The 14124-nt window shown below is 50.8% G+C and overlaps 1 protein-coding gene across 1 annotated transcript; it reads left to right on the top strand.

Annotated features, from left to right (window-relative positions):
* Positions 1-2372: 2372 nt before the first annotated feature.
* Positions 2373-6977, top strand: LOC127677424 (translation machinery-associated protein 16-like). The gene is made up of 2 exons (XM_052172538.1): positions 2373-2447; positions 6154-6977. Exons 1-2 carry the CDS (start codon positions 2373-2375, stop codon positions 6736-6738), a joined length of 660 nt encoding a protein of 219 aa, XP_052028498.1. The 3' UTR covers positions 6739-6977.
* Positions 6978-14124: the final 7147 nt, after the last annotated feature.

Raw genomic sequence — 14124 nt, 5'->3', positions numbered from 1 at the left:
CGCTCCCATCTTCCCCAGTTTCCCCATACCCCCCACCCCCACCCCCCACCCCCCTCCCACACCCGGTGCTTCAGGCTCTCTAGCCCGGGCTTTTTCTAACTGGGGTGACTCCGCCCAGAATTCCCGCCCCTACTCTGTCAACCAATCAGTACAAGGCCCCGCCGGGGCCCCCGCAGGGCCCACCTCCACCCTGGATCGTTCCAGCGCACGTTCGCCTCACCCCACACCCGCACCCGTCCTGAAATTCTCCAAAGACAGTCTCACCACAACTCCCACTTTGGAATCCTTTAGACAAGGCCTGGCATTATCCCCAAATATCTCCCTTAAGGTTGAGAACGTATAGCCCCGTAGCCTACTGGAGCCCATCACGGAACAGTGGTGTCCCAGGAACCCTGCCACACTGAAGCTGCCCACTTCTCAGCTTGTTTAATGCAGCAGGAATTTGAGGGTAAGGGCCGGGGAGTATGAACAGCCTACCAGTGACAAACCCTCAGCCTTTGTTCTAGTCAGCTTGACTGACCTTATCTAGCTGCAGTGATTTCAACAAGGTAGTAGCTAATTTGGGTGCTCTTCACCATCCCTTTTCTGGCCATTACATTTGACAATACTCTCTTGTGATGAGTTTTATTAGTTACCTCACAGTTTGGCTTTGGTCTCCCCGGCCAACCAGAGGCTCAGTATGGTCTCCCTATCTTACGGAAGTACCACAATCAGTGATAGAATGGGGACAGGAGAGATGCCTTGTCCCTCCAGCCACATGCGGTATTGCTCTTTGCCTCTGTTGAAAGTTTTGCGGCTGTAACCTACAGAGTCAGCATCCACAAATCAAGGTACCAGAGAGTAGGCGCGTAGAGCAGATCTAGATGGAAGTGACTGAGCTCCGGGTGTGAGGAAGACTCCTGTGCTGACCATTCGTCACTAGTCGGCAGGTCCCCATGTATATGAGCTGCAGTGGCACCTTGGCAGATCCCCAGCCCAGTTGCTGCATGTCAGCTGAGTGCTCAAGTCTGTCTCTTGTCGCGGGAGATCCCTCATTTTTACTCTGTGAAAAGCCCTGGTCATTGCAGTGGGTGGACGCTAAGTTATGATACTGATGGACACCTCCAATTTGGCCATAAGTAGACCCCGGCCTCTGTTATCTTGGCGCTGTAATGTGTGAGTCTGTGCTGTCACCTCGTGGTGGTTGTGGCTATCTCCACGCTCGTAGACAAATGATCCTTCTCGGAGATCGGTATATAAGAGGAAAAGCATGACCCTAGCTTCTGATGAACCTCAAGAACCCTAGCTGCATCCGGAGACCAAAGGTTGAGGGTTGCCATCACACGTGGGCTGTCCACTGATCTGTTGGCCCCTGTCCCCCAACACCCCCACGTCACCCTGCTACACTCCCCACTACACCCTCTCCACTACACCCCACTATATCCGCTGTCATCCTCCTTGCCATACCTCTTGCCTTACCCATCCCGTTATAGCCCCTCCACTCCCCGCTATATCCTCCCCGCTATACCCTCCCCGCCATACCCCCTGTACCTCCCACTATACCCCTACTATACCCCCACTATTCTCCCTGCTCTATCCCCATTATACCCCCAGTATACCCCCGCTATACCCCCACTATACCCCCCACGATGCCTCCCCCGCTATATCCTAACTATACCCCTCACTATACCCTGACTATACTTCCCCGCTATACTCCCACTATACCTCCTCATTATGCCCCCCTCGCTATATCTCCTGCTATACCCCCACCACGCCCCACTCACTATGCTCCCTCTTGTCCCCCTCCCTCACTGCTTCACTTAAAACTAAGCGGAGCCCTGACTTTTTCCAGCCTCCAACCGCAGCTCTGTAACTTCTTCCTACGGCTCCTAGTTGACCTGGGACATTGCAATAGTTGAACCCCAGCCTCTGTTTTTACGGTTATCGGGATTTTTACGCGTGTGAGGCGCACGCGGCAACTTATGTGTCTCCCTCCCATAATCGATTCCGTATTGAGCTCGGCTTGAGCAGATCTGGCTAGCTTGAGGGGTCCCAAGGCAGGAGGGGACCATTCGATAAGTACACATATGTCTGATCCCTCTGTTGAACTTGGGGGACTTGAGCTTTGTCACAGGCGAACCCCAACCTTTTCCGTGGCTGCCCAGGGATATGTAGGACTGTACTGCCACCGCGCGGCAACGCCTATCCATCTCACTGTGCCGGGAGCGAACCGCAGTGAAGGGCGCGCGTACCACCGTGAAGGGCGCAAGACCAAAGGAGCTACCCAAGAAATGTGTGTGTCCTACCATCCCATGACCCTAGTAAATCATTGAATGCTAGGCCCGAGTGACCCATGAGCTTGCCATAGGTGAACCCCAACTTTGGTCGTCTCGATGATAAAGTATGTGGGACTTCACTGGTCGCTGCTCAACAACTTCGGTCTTACCAGCCTGCCGATCTCGGGCTGTGTAGGGAATGAGTCGAGTTCTCTGGTATCAATGTACAAAGGAACCATTCCAGGGGTGCACATATCTTACCACCCCTATCAACTGCGTCAGGTTTGGGTGACCTGGGATATTGTTGGGAGTGAATCGCTCCCCCTAAGTTGGCGGCATTTGGGTTACCATATATAGGAGTATGCTGCCACCGTGCGGTAACATACATTTCCCGTGCACTCTACAGCTCCTTCTGATAGTGAGCCACACTGGCTGGTTTTGGGGGTTCAGAGACCAAAGGGACCCCTCCAGAAACACAGGTGTCCCAACCCCTTATGAACCTTATCGAACACTGAGGCATAGGGGCTTCGGACATTGCTGCGGGCGAACCTGAACTTTGGCCCTTAGACATGGCCGCGGGCAAACCTCAACTTTGGCTGCCTCTAGAACGTAAAGTTTGAGACGACACTGTCAACCAGCGCAGCAGTTTTGGTCTTTGCATTCACAATGGCTTCTGTGCTTTCTGGCATTGAACCACGTGCACTGGTTTACGGGATCTGAGACCGAAGGAGACCATTTGGGAAGAGCACAGGTGTCCTGCCTTGTGCTTTTAACAAGGCTCTCAGAGACAGAGCAACGGGTGAACCCCAACTTTGCTACCTATAGGCTGTACCATAAGTAACGATTATCTGCCACAAAACAGCCAGCGGTCCTACCACCTCTACAACTGAGTTTGGGCTCAGCTGACACTCAAAGCTTGAGGTAGGGTTCCGCAGCTCCCAAGCTGGCGGCTAAGCTCTAGTGAAGGAGAGAGCGCCGTTTCCACAGTTTCCGTATTGTTTGCAGCTGCACCAGAGACCATTAGCATCTGAACGCCCCAATTAGAATATGAAAGCTCAAGTTGCCAGGCTTTCTTGCTGGAGTCCCCTTAAAGTGGTTCTTTGGGCACGTAGGTCAGGTGTCCTTATAGCAGTGCAGGATTTAAGGACTGTGCTTAGCGGGGGGTCGGCGTTATGATACCGCAACATATTCCATGATCATCACACATGGTAGATAGACCGCAATTTTCACACAATGGCACTGATGCCTCCAGAACTCTATAAGTCAGATGCCTGAGATAGCTCTTGAGAGTTCTATCAAGGACTAGCACGAACCCCTGGATTCACGAAGCCCGTGACTGTAGGACCATAGACGGTGATTGGGGAGAAAACTCAGTCTCAGTTGCAGTCCGTTTCAGGGCTGCGCAGCTGTGTACGCGACTTCACTGCCGCCGTGCGGCAGCCCTCGCCTTTACACATAAAGGATTCTTCGCCTATAGTAAGAGCTTGTTGATTTGGGAGTCCGAGACCACAGGGTACCAGCCTAGAAATGCATGTGTCCTACTGTCCTAATGGCGTTTGTGATCCTCTGAGGTACTGAACTTGGGTGACCCACAGCATTGCCATATGTGGATTCCAAAGTGGGGTGCGATAGGGGGGCTCTTTAGGTTTGGCGCAAGAGATTTTGCTGCCACCACGCGGCAATTTCTGGGTATAAACCCAGAACTGATTCAGCAGACATCCAAGAATAGGGTCTGGTCTCCTAGCAGAATCCCCATGGCTCCTGGAAGATGGTGTGAATGTGGGGTGTCTCTTTGGGCCCTGGGCTTAAGTGCCTTGCACACTCATCCCCAGGACGTGGAAATTCTCTCTCTCTCTCTTGCCAATGTCTTCCTTTTTTTGCGGTGATTCAGGAACTGTAGGCAATGGCTATTTTCTCTGTTTTACTCTGGCTCCAGGTAGACTAGGTGCTCTCTGGTCATCAGTTGCTGCACAGAACATACTTATCATGACACCATGGCTCTTAACCCTCTGCCGTGTTCTTCCTCTATAGTCAAAGCCCTTTGGGATTGACTGCATCACATTCAACCACTAAAGTGATTTTGACCACGTGAACAGGGAGACTTCCTTAGTTAAGCTAAAGTCCTTAGGAGTGCGGTGGGGGGCAAAGGGGTCTTGGGGTAAAGCCTAATCTGTTTTGGCCATTGTAATAGTATGTGATGTTGAGGACTAGGTGGTGGCTAGCAGCTAGTGGGCAATGAGTCCTAACTGAAGCACGGAACTCTAATGGGGGATAGTATCCAGTGTGAGCCTAGCCTGAGCCCTGTTGTTGGATATGGACACTTGGACAGGTGGTGGAGAAAGAGCCCAGCTTTCCTAAGCAAGGAGTCAGATTCCTTCTTAGTAACTTTCCTAAAGGATTAGCACAGAGAGAGTGGAAGTGAGACATCCAGGGGAGCCTTAGTCTCTTCTGAGTTCATGGCCAAGATTTATGTCCTAACCTCGCACTATGGCCCTCTTGGTGGGGAACCAGCTCCCGTTGTCCCTTTTTGGACACTATCCCCATACAGAACTAACCCCCCATAGACCACTGTGAGCATGGTGGTGCCACCTAGTATGTGGACAAATGTTGTATGTGATGCTGACATGAGCATATCATATTGACTTAGATAAGTTGGTAAGAAGAGTGACATATCTGGGATATGGACACAGAAGAGTCACATAGCTGGGACATGGACACAGGAGTGTCACATAGATAGGATATGGACACAGAAGAGTCACATAGCTGGGACATGGACACAGGAGTGTCACATAGATGGGATGTGCACACAGGAGTGTCACACAGATGGGATATGGACACAGGAGTGTCACACAGATGGGATATGGGCACAGGAGTGTCACACAGATGGGATATGGACACAGGAGTGTCACACAGATGGGATATGGACACAGGAGTGTCACACAGATAGGATATGGACACAGGAGTGTCACACAGATGGGATATGGACACAGGAGTGTCACACAGATGGGATATGGACACAGGAGTGTCACACAGATGGGATATGGACACAGGAGTGTCACATAGATATAGACATAGGAGTATTACCTAGACAGGACATGGGCACTGATGTGCCACCTTATCCAGATAGAACATGGGCACGGAGGTGTCTGCTCTCTGGAGAGAACATAGGTATAAGAATGTTACTTATATAGGACATGGACACAGAATATCACCTCAATAAGATACAGGCTCAGAGGTATTACCTGGGAATGACATGGGTATAGAGATATTTCTATATACAGAAGGGGTGCCTTATAGACCTTCTAGACACATAGATGAGACACAGGCACAGAGGTATCTTTGGGATGGGACAAGGGTACACAGGTGTCATTTGTATGGGACATGGGCATAGGGGTTCCATAGGACATGGACCAGAGGTGTTTCTTGGAAATATAGGCACATGGATTCCACAGGACAACAGCACAGAACTGTCATCTTGATTGGATAAGGGTACAAGGGTGTCTCCTGGGTAGAACACAAGCACAGAGATGATACCTGGATAGGACATAAGCATAAAGATGTTACCAGGATAGGACACAGACATAGCTATCTCCAAGATGGGACATGGGCATAGGTGTCATATGGAGGGGATAATGCCAAAAAGATTTCACCTGGATAGGACATGTCACAGAAATAACTCCTGGTTGGACATGGGTACATAGGTGTCACCTTGATGGGACATGGGCATAAGATATCACCTGGGTGGGACATGAGCACAGAGGTGTCACTTTGATGGGGCATAGGGACAGAAGTGTGTCCTGGGTAAGACATGGGCACAGAGGTGTCACCTAGGTAAAACATGGGCGAATCTGTTTCCCCCCAGGATCCACGTGTGTTTGGAAAGGAGTGAACTCCGGAGCGGCTGCGGCTGCCCTCGGTGAAATTGTCGCGTCAGGACTTCGCGGGGCCTCGGTGGCCAAGACATCGCCATGGTGACAAACTTCAGTGGTTTCACAGTCATCTGGATACAAAAAAAACAAGATATTCAAAGAAAGATGCCTGTGAATTAGTTGAAAGGTACTTGGCTCGGTTCAGCAGTGAGCTGGAGCAGATTGAGTTACACAACAGCATCAAGGACAGGCAAGGAAGGCGGCACCATTCCCGCGAGGCCGCCATCAAGCAGACTATGGAGCGTGAGCGGCAGCAATACGAAGGCTATGGCTTTGAGATCCCAGACATTTTAGACTCTAATACTCTGCAGACTTTCCGGGAATGGGATTTTGATCTGAAGAAATTGCCAAACATCAAAATGAGGAAACTTTGTGCTAATGATGCAGTTCCTAAGAAGCGCAAACAGAAAAATATTTTAAATATAGAAAAGGATTTAGGAGAATTAGAACTATCAGGGGAAACTGGAGAAGCTACAGATGGGAGACTGGAACCAGCAAGTGAGTCAAGTGACACAGATGAAGAAATGACCGCAGTGCCTGACAGCCCTCATTGAAATACCTGAAACGCTCACATCATGCTCACTGACTGTGGCGCAGTCACTTGTGTGTGTGCTGGGGAGATGGCTCGGCACGAGGGCCTTGCTACCAAGCCTGACTGCCGAAGCTTGAGTCGAGAATCCATGGATTAAAGACAACAGTTGCTACAAGTTTTCTTCTAACGTCCACATGCACTCCATGGGAAGTGTGCACATGCACCATGCACACACACAAATAAAGTTTATTTTAGCAAAAAAAAAAAAAAAAAAAAAAAAAACATGGGCACAGTGGTATCATCAGCATGAAGATATAGACACATTCCTGTCCAAGGATGGGGACATGAGTACCATGGTATGACTTGGATAGGGACAGGACATAATGCATCATCCAAAGCAAATTGAAGATGCCATCTATAAACCATATACAACCTAAGGAGAAATCAGCCCTACAGACATGGGTACCTTGACTTTGGCCTTGAAATCATGGGGTACAAGAGAACGGATTTTTGTGTGGGAAGATGGTCTCTTGTAACCCATGCTGACCCCAGACTAACTATATAATAAAGATGACCTTTAATCTCTGATCTTCCTGCCTTCACCCACTGATTGTTGGGATCACAGGTGTGAACCACCATGTCTAATTTATGATTCTGCTTTTCTGAACACTCACTTCTTAATGTTTCTTACAGCCCCTGGTTAACTAGCCTAGATAAGATTAGTCTGAAGGGTGAGAGAGTGTGGTGTTGAATAAGAACAGCACCCATAGGTTCATAGATTTGACTGCTTGGTCACCAGGAGTGACCAAGGCCTTGTTTGGAGGAAGTGTGTTCCTGGGGTTTGAGAGTTTCAAGAACCCAAGCCCAATGACTTTCTTTCCTGCTGCCTGTGGATCTGGATGTAGCAGACTAAACCTCTGAAACTGTAAGCAAGCCCAAAATAAATGTCTTTAAAAAAAAAAAAAGAGTTGCCACAATCATGATGTCTTTTCACAGCAATAGAACACTAAAACAGAGAGCAGTAGCAGCTAGCTGTGTCAGGAGGTGGGTTCCAGATGTTTGCTGCTGCAGCCCAGGGGTGTGGTGTTAGCTCTTTGCTGCTCTAGCTAGCCCATTATCTCAGGTTTGACCTGCAGCTGGTCTGAGTACTGAGCTGAATGCTTTGCAGCTTCCTCATGAAAGGTGCCAGCTTGCCTTGGCAACCCCTCACTGTTGTTTGGGAATATGTGTGGGCATTTTGAGGTTGTTCCCCAAAGCAGGAATTTATTCTAGCACAGTTCTGGAGACTATAAATCTGAGATCAGGGTGTTTCTCAGAAGGTTTCAGGAGCGGATCCTTCCTGCTTCTTCCAAGCTCTGGAGATCCTAGGGGTCCTTAACTTGTGACTACATTCCCCACACCTATACTTCTTTTCTACAGAAGCTTCCCCTGTGCGTTTATGTCTGTGACCAAACTTTCTCTTCTACTGGATGCAGACGTCAGCATCGGATCCAGGGCACTCTTCTTGCCCTGAGTAGATGAGGAAAGATCACTGAGTCATGTGCATCCACCTGATGTTCAAGTGAGGACAGGCCTGCACTGGGGGCACATTTTGATGCAATCCAAAATAGCAAAGGACAGATATAAGTCTGACTGTCCGCTTGGGTTCCCACATGTCCTTGTATGTCCGCATGGCCTTTACTCCTTCATTTTTCACATCTTTCTCCTGACTTGGCCTCAGAACCTGAGCAGTCTGCCATGGAGCACCATGACTCCCTCGGCTCCCTCATTTCTGGTTTGACCCATGAGCTCTGTGCTTTGGTCTGCAGCATCATGACTATCCATGGATGAACCCTGGCAGGCATACTGGGTCTCCTACAACATAGTAGATAGGCACAAAGCATGACAGCTTCTCCCAAAAGAGGATTCTGGAGAGATGGGGATAGAGAGAAGAGGGAGCTGAGCATGTCTGAGGAACTGTCTCTGTGACACAGAGACACAGTGGTGAGTCTGGTTTTTCAGTCATCACTTTGAGGCCGTCTACACATGGCGTCTCCACTGTTTCAGCAATCCTGGCTGCTTTTGGCCTCCACCCTGCAGCCTTCCCAAGACCTCTGCTGACCCTCTGGTTTTTTTCCTCATCCTTCTGCATCTTTTACAGTCTACTCTAACAGCCTCAACACTGTTTCTGTTGTGGCTGCAAAAGACATGTGAGCATCATCTTTGATCTGAGTTCTTATTCAGGGACTGAGCAAACGTACACAGACCCTGACCTCAGTGGCAAACTATGTTTTCAGGAGTCCTTCCTCACGCCTGCAGACTGGTCTCACCAGGTGAGCCAGGTCACCATCCATATTCCCTTGCATCATGGCGCCATCGCTATCCCATGAGCTATCATGTGAGGTGGGTGAGACCCAGGAAGGTGAAGAAGGTTCTTAGGGCAGGTCATAACTCATCAACTTGATTTCTAGGGGCAGAGTGGGTGCTGACCTATATCTACTTAAGGATAATAACTGAAGAGAAGAGGCCCCAGTCCATAAAGGGAAAAGCTGGCAGATCAGGCAATGAAGGGAGGCCAGGCCAAATCCAGTCTTGTGACAGTGACCTCTTGAGGGCTACCCCTCACCAACTAGTTAGCAAAAAATGGTGCTGACCAAAGTTGCTGCTTGTGAGGCAGGGGAACGTAAACCACAGAGTGGGTCCTTGCTAGCCGCATCTCCCCACCGTGGATGCCCCAGCCACGGCTTTAGGAAACATTTATTGAAGGGACCAGGGATGGACTGAGTAGATTAATCAAATGGTGCTTAGAGGAAGAAAAATAGGTCACCCTGGTCTGTCTAGGTGGAGGATGCTCTGTCCTGGTTTGCATTCAAGAGGGAACAAGGGCCTCCTTCCTCCAGCCTTGTGGATTGTTCCTGGCCCTTCTGGAATCATCTGGAAGTTAATCCTTTGGAAAACAAATATTTCAGACATCTCAACAACACAAGCCCTCCAAGTGAGAGCTGAGCAGTCGGGCCAAAAGGTCTGGAAACTCTCCCCTACTCCCAGATGCTTAAGGCCCCCAAACCTCAGCAGTGTCCATGGGGGATGCAGACTGCGGCCAGGAAAGTGTCAGAGAGGCCAGCCACCTGCCTGGGCCTCACTCCTGGGTCCTGTCAATTCTCTTTGGCAGCTCTGGCCATCGACAGGACATTCCTGAAGGCTGAGGCTGTGCACTGGGGGCCGCTGTTAGAAAGGCCAGAGGAAGGTCTACCGTCACCCTGGGGCCCTTGCTGTTCCCTGGCCCTTCCACTTTCCCACACTCTCTTTAGGGCTTGGGGACTCACCAGGAAGCGGGATATTTCCCTTGTTTCTTTTCCCAAAGTCCATGTTTAGGGGCCTATTTGGTCCTTAATTTCTGTGACCATCCACTGTACACGGGTATCTACGTGGGCTAGCCTACATGCTCCTTTGTAGGTAGAGCCCTTTCCCATTCCTTGGCATGGGTCTGGGCTATACTTGAATCATGTAGTTGAAAGCCCAGACTGTCTCCTCTCAACCTTTTCCCTTCCCAGAAGCACAGTACGCCCAGCTAAAGAGTCCTGTTGCTGTGGGGTAAGGGTACAGACTATCCTGAGCAGGTCAGTTCAGCTCCATCTGCAAAGCCTAAGAGGCCATCATCGTGAGGATAGCAGAAGGGCCTGTAGGAGAGAAGAGAGAAAAGACTTAGAAGTGGAAGGCCAGGCCATGGTGGGGAGAGGTGGCTAGTAGGCACCCACTCTGTGGTTGTGTTCCCGTGCCTCACAAGTGGCAACCCAGTCACTTCTGGTGCAGAAAGTTTTCCAGAAGGACCTTTCCCTTTTTCTCCTCTGCCCCTAGAAGGAAGGGCATATTGTCCAAGGGTCCTAGAGGTGCAGAGTCACAAGATGGCAGAAGCCCGGGATTTCTTTACACACCTACTACTCTTTAGTGATGGCCTACAGAAACATGAGTCCATGGTGCTATATTCCACTGTGTCATCAGGGAATAGGGAAGGGACACTTGGGAGCTCAAGAGGACGGAGGGGTGGTGGGCTGCTCTACAAACAGGGAAGTGTAAACCATAGGCAAGGATGATCTATGGCATGGGAGCACGGAGGTGTCTTTAATTACTGGGGAATCCCTGTTGGTGTGAATAGGCAAAGCTTGGGCAAGGTTGGAGGAGGTGGCAGGGGGGATTCAGTTGGGAGGCCATCATCTTTCTGGCCTTGTTGATCTGGGGGAAAACAAGCTCACAGTCTCCACTCCTACTTTTAACCTTGGAGCTTGATCTCAACTGACCCGGACTCTCCTATGTCACCAGGAGTTGGGCAATCAGGAATAGGGGACAAGAAGAGAATGAAGGAAAGTGGTGGTAGGGGGTACTGGGAAGGGGCCTTGTGGTGTGTGGAGCCCACAGTGTCTGTCTTAGGGAACGCACAAGCCTGTCCTTTATCTCACCCCTTATGTTACATATTTCCAGAGAAATCATTTCCAATTTCAAAGGCTCCATGGAGGCGGATTTTTCCATCTGGGCTCTGCTGATGAGCTAGTTGGAAGGAACTTATGCGTTCAGTCACTTCCCTCAGCCTCTTGTGGGGACTGGAAGGGGAGGCAGGGAGCCCATGATTCCTGGGAGCCCCTCAGAACTTGGAGGCGGCTGGTGGCTCCAGTCCCTTCCTGGGCGGGTCTCCACCTGGCTGGTGGTGTGACTGTGAGTCAGGGGTCTGGATCCCCTCAGGAGACCAGCAGGATCCGGGCAGAGGGGCCATGTCTCTGCACGTGCAACCAGTTCGATGGCCTCCCACCCCTCTCCTGGGTCCCTCTCACATCCTGCTCTGGCGAGGCTGTTTCCCACACTGTGGCGTCCAAGTGCTCAGCCCACACTCAGCTCCCTCCTTCCCCTGGCAGAGATGACTGACTGCCTGTCTTCCCACCAAGGCCCCTCCACACTCCCCGCCCTGGGCCTCACCCTTGGGGCCCTGGAGAGGAGGGCACTTCTATTGCCTGCTCGGCTCATGGCCTAGCTTACTCGGCTCCAGTCTGGTTTCTTCCTCAGTGGCAAGCGGCCCCTGTGACACGGATCTGCTGCCCTTCTCTGCTCCTTGCTTCCTGAGTGTCTGTGGGTGTCCTGCCCTAGCCTTCACCTACATGTTTCTGCCTTGGCTGTAGTTGAATAAGACTGGTGCCATTGCTAGGATATGGAGGCCTGTGAGAAGCCAGCTGGGTCTGCATATTGTAACTCCATGGCCAGAGTAAAGAGACCCAAGGTTACAATTCAGTGTCAATGACAACACAGTGGGGTCTCCACACAAGCAAGCTGTACACCCACACCTCTCAGCTCTCTTCCAGACCTCCTAGAAACTGTGGAAAACAAGCCAGGTTTGAGTTTGTTTCTGGGCAGGCCTCAGGCCTCTGTGGAAAACAGAAGGACCCCTCTGTTCTCAGATATGTTAGAGAAGAGGACAAATTGGGCGAGGAGCCCAAAGCCTGACTCTGGCCTGAGACCCTAGGCAAAGTAGCTCAGGCCCAGCTCCTTTTGTCTGACTGAGAACTGGGTACTAGTGCAACTGGAGCTACTCTGTAGGCCCTGGAAGAAGTACCTTCATGTGGTCTCAGTTCCCACATGAATATCCAGGGGCAAATGCTTGACACAGAGCAAAAGGGCTTCAGATTTAGGAATGCCATGGGGATACCTGGGAGATGGGCGCTGGTGGCTTAGCATGGATCGCTGTGAACTAAGTTCCCAGGGTCTCCTAGTACGGTAAACTTGGGTTTTCTAGGCAGGAGAGTGGTCTGGCCTCCTGGCCCAGCACCTTCTTAGACACCATCTTCTAGTGGTGAGCAAGATGTGGTAGGTGTGGGTCCTCTGTTTCCCTGTCCCTTTGTAGAATGCCTGGCAAGCACGTGCTGTTAAACAATGTGAAGGCCACGAGGAGCCATTGCCTCTTTAGGGGTTAGTGCTATATTGTCTATCACGCTTCAGGTAGTTTTACTAAAGGAGAATCCTCAGGCCATGAGACCCCTTGACAAATGCAGCCCAACGCCTGGAGCATTTGGAGTAACCCCCAGGGACTGACTCACTGGTCCTCTTGGTGCCCCGCTTCAGTCAGTTCAGTGTGGAACTAACTTAGCCTGTCCAGAAGATGCTAGTTCCTCACTCAGTTTTGTGCACACGGTTGACCCTGGCCCCTTGGAGCTGCTCCCCTGACCATGGGGCCCCTCGTCTGTTTCTCTTTCCTATGGGACTTCCTCTGACTTCATTGTTTTAAGTTGGTGGTTGAGCCAACAAACAGTTTGAATTTCATCTCCCGTGGTCTCCCTCCCCTCCCCTCCCCCTTCTTCCTCTTCCTGGACTCTTCCATCTTGTTGCTGCTCTCAGCCCAAGGTAGCACCGGGCAAGGCTGGAGCAGGAAAAGTATTGCTCAGGCTCAAGGGCCTCAGGGGAGAAAACAAAAGAAACTGCCCCACCAACTCCTCATCCTCTTGGTGCTACAAAGAACATACCGCCTTTTCTACTAGACTGGATGCCACTGAGTCCTTGGGGTTATTTTAGGGGAAGTAGAGGATTTGTTTTCTATTGCTTTTGAAGAAAAGAAAAGCAGGCTCTGGCTGTGTGCATGCTGCTCTAGGACTCTCTTCTGCTCTCCACCGTGTGCAAGGCATGGAGGAAAAAGCTTAGTGAAACCTTATGTTCCTTCCTTTTACTAGCCTTCTTTTGAGGGGCTGAAGTGAAACCAGGGGTAACTGGAACCTGTGACCTTTGCCATCTGACATCTTTGAACTCAATGGTCTTCAATGTCTCAACATTCACAGAGTTTCCCTCAAACTATGGCATAGGATCAGGCTTGGGAGAGTGGTCCCTCCTAAATAATCCCTCAGGAACCCACAGGAAGTTAACGACCCTCCCCCAGTGTTCCTACCAGTCCTCATCAGAGAGCTGGGTAGAGTACAGATGGAGGGCCAGGCTTCCTTGTGTCCTCCAGGTCCTTCTCCAGAGCCAGGGCATCCTCTCTGATCCTTGACCATCTGTGGGCCTTGCTTACCAGAGGCTACACTGTTCCCTCACTGAGGGAGAGCTGATAGGCTCTCTGGAGCCACAGTAGTTTGCACCTCTCAGTGAATACCCTCCACTTCTCTCAGACACCTAGAGAGGGTCCCATTATTTTTCTCCATGCTCCAGCCAGGACTGGAGCCTCTGGGTGGAGCCTCTGGGTGGGTAGGTTGGGATGAAGTAAATCACCACCTGATGCCTCTGTAGGCTTGGTCTTGGGCTCCCTGGTGACTCTGCTGCTGCTTGGGCACCTCCGGGACCCTGAGTTAGGCCTGCTCTTGATTGCTGGGGCACGGTTTTTTTTTACAGAACAGGCACTCAGTGGAACAGATAAGCCTCTCTGCTCATTTAACAGTCTTCTTGCAACCCTTACATCATG

This window comes from Apodemus sylvaticus, chromosome 1, assembly GCF_947179515.1.
Source record: "Apodemus sylvaticus chromosome 1, mApoSyl1.1, whole genome shotgun sequence".
In the NCBI taxonomy this organism is placed as follows: domain Eukaryota; kingdom Metazoa; phylum Chordata; class Mammalia; order Rodentia; family Muridae; genus Apodemus; species Apodemus sylvaticus.
The sequence above is the reverse complement of the archived record's forward strand: the minus strand, read 5'-3'. Positions and strand labels throughout refer to the sequence as shown.

Bases quoted from the DNA above. Each gene is read 5' to 3' on its own strand.
- LOC127677424 (XM_052172538.1), top strand. From the start codon at position 2,373: ATGATAAAGTATGTGGGACTTCACTGGTCGCTGCTCAACAACTTCGGT. The intron at 2,448-6,153 runs GTAGGGAATGAG...TGAACTCCGGAG, and splicing joins GCCTGCCGATCTCGGGCTGT to CGGCTGCGGCTGCCCTCGGT.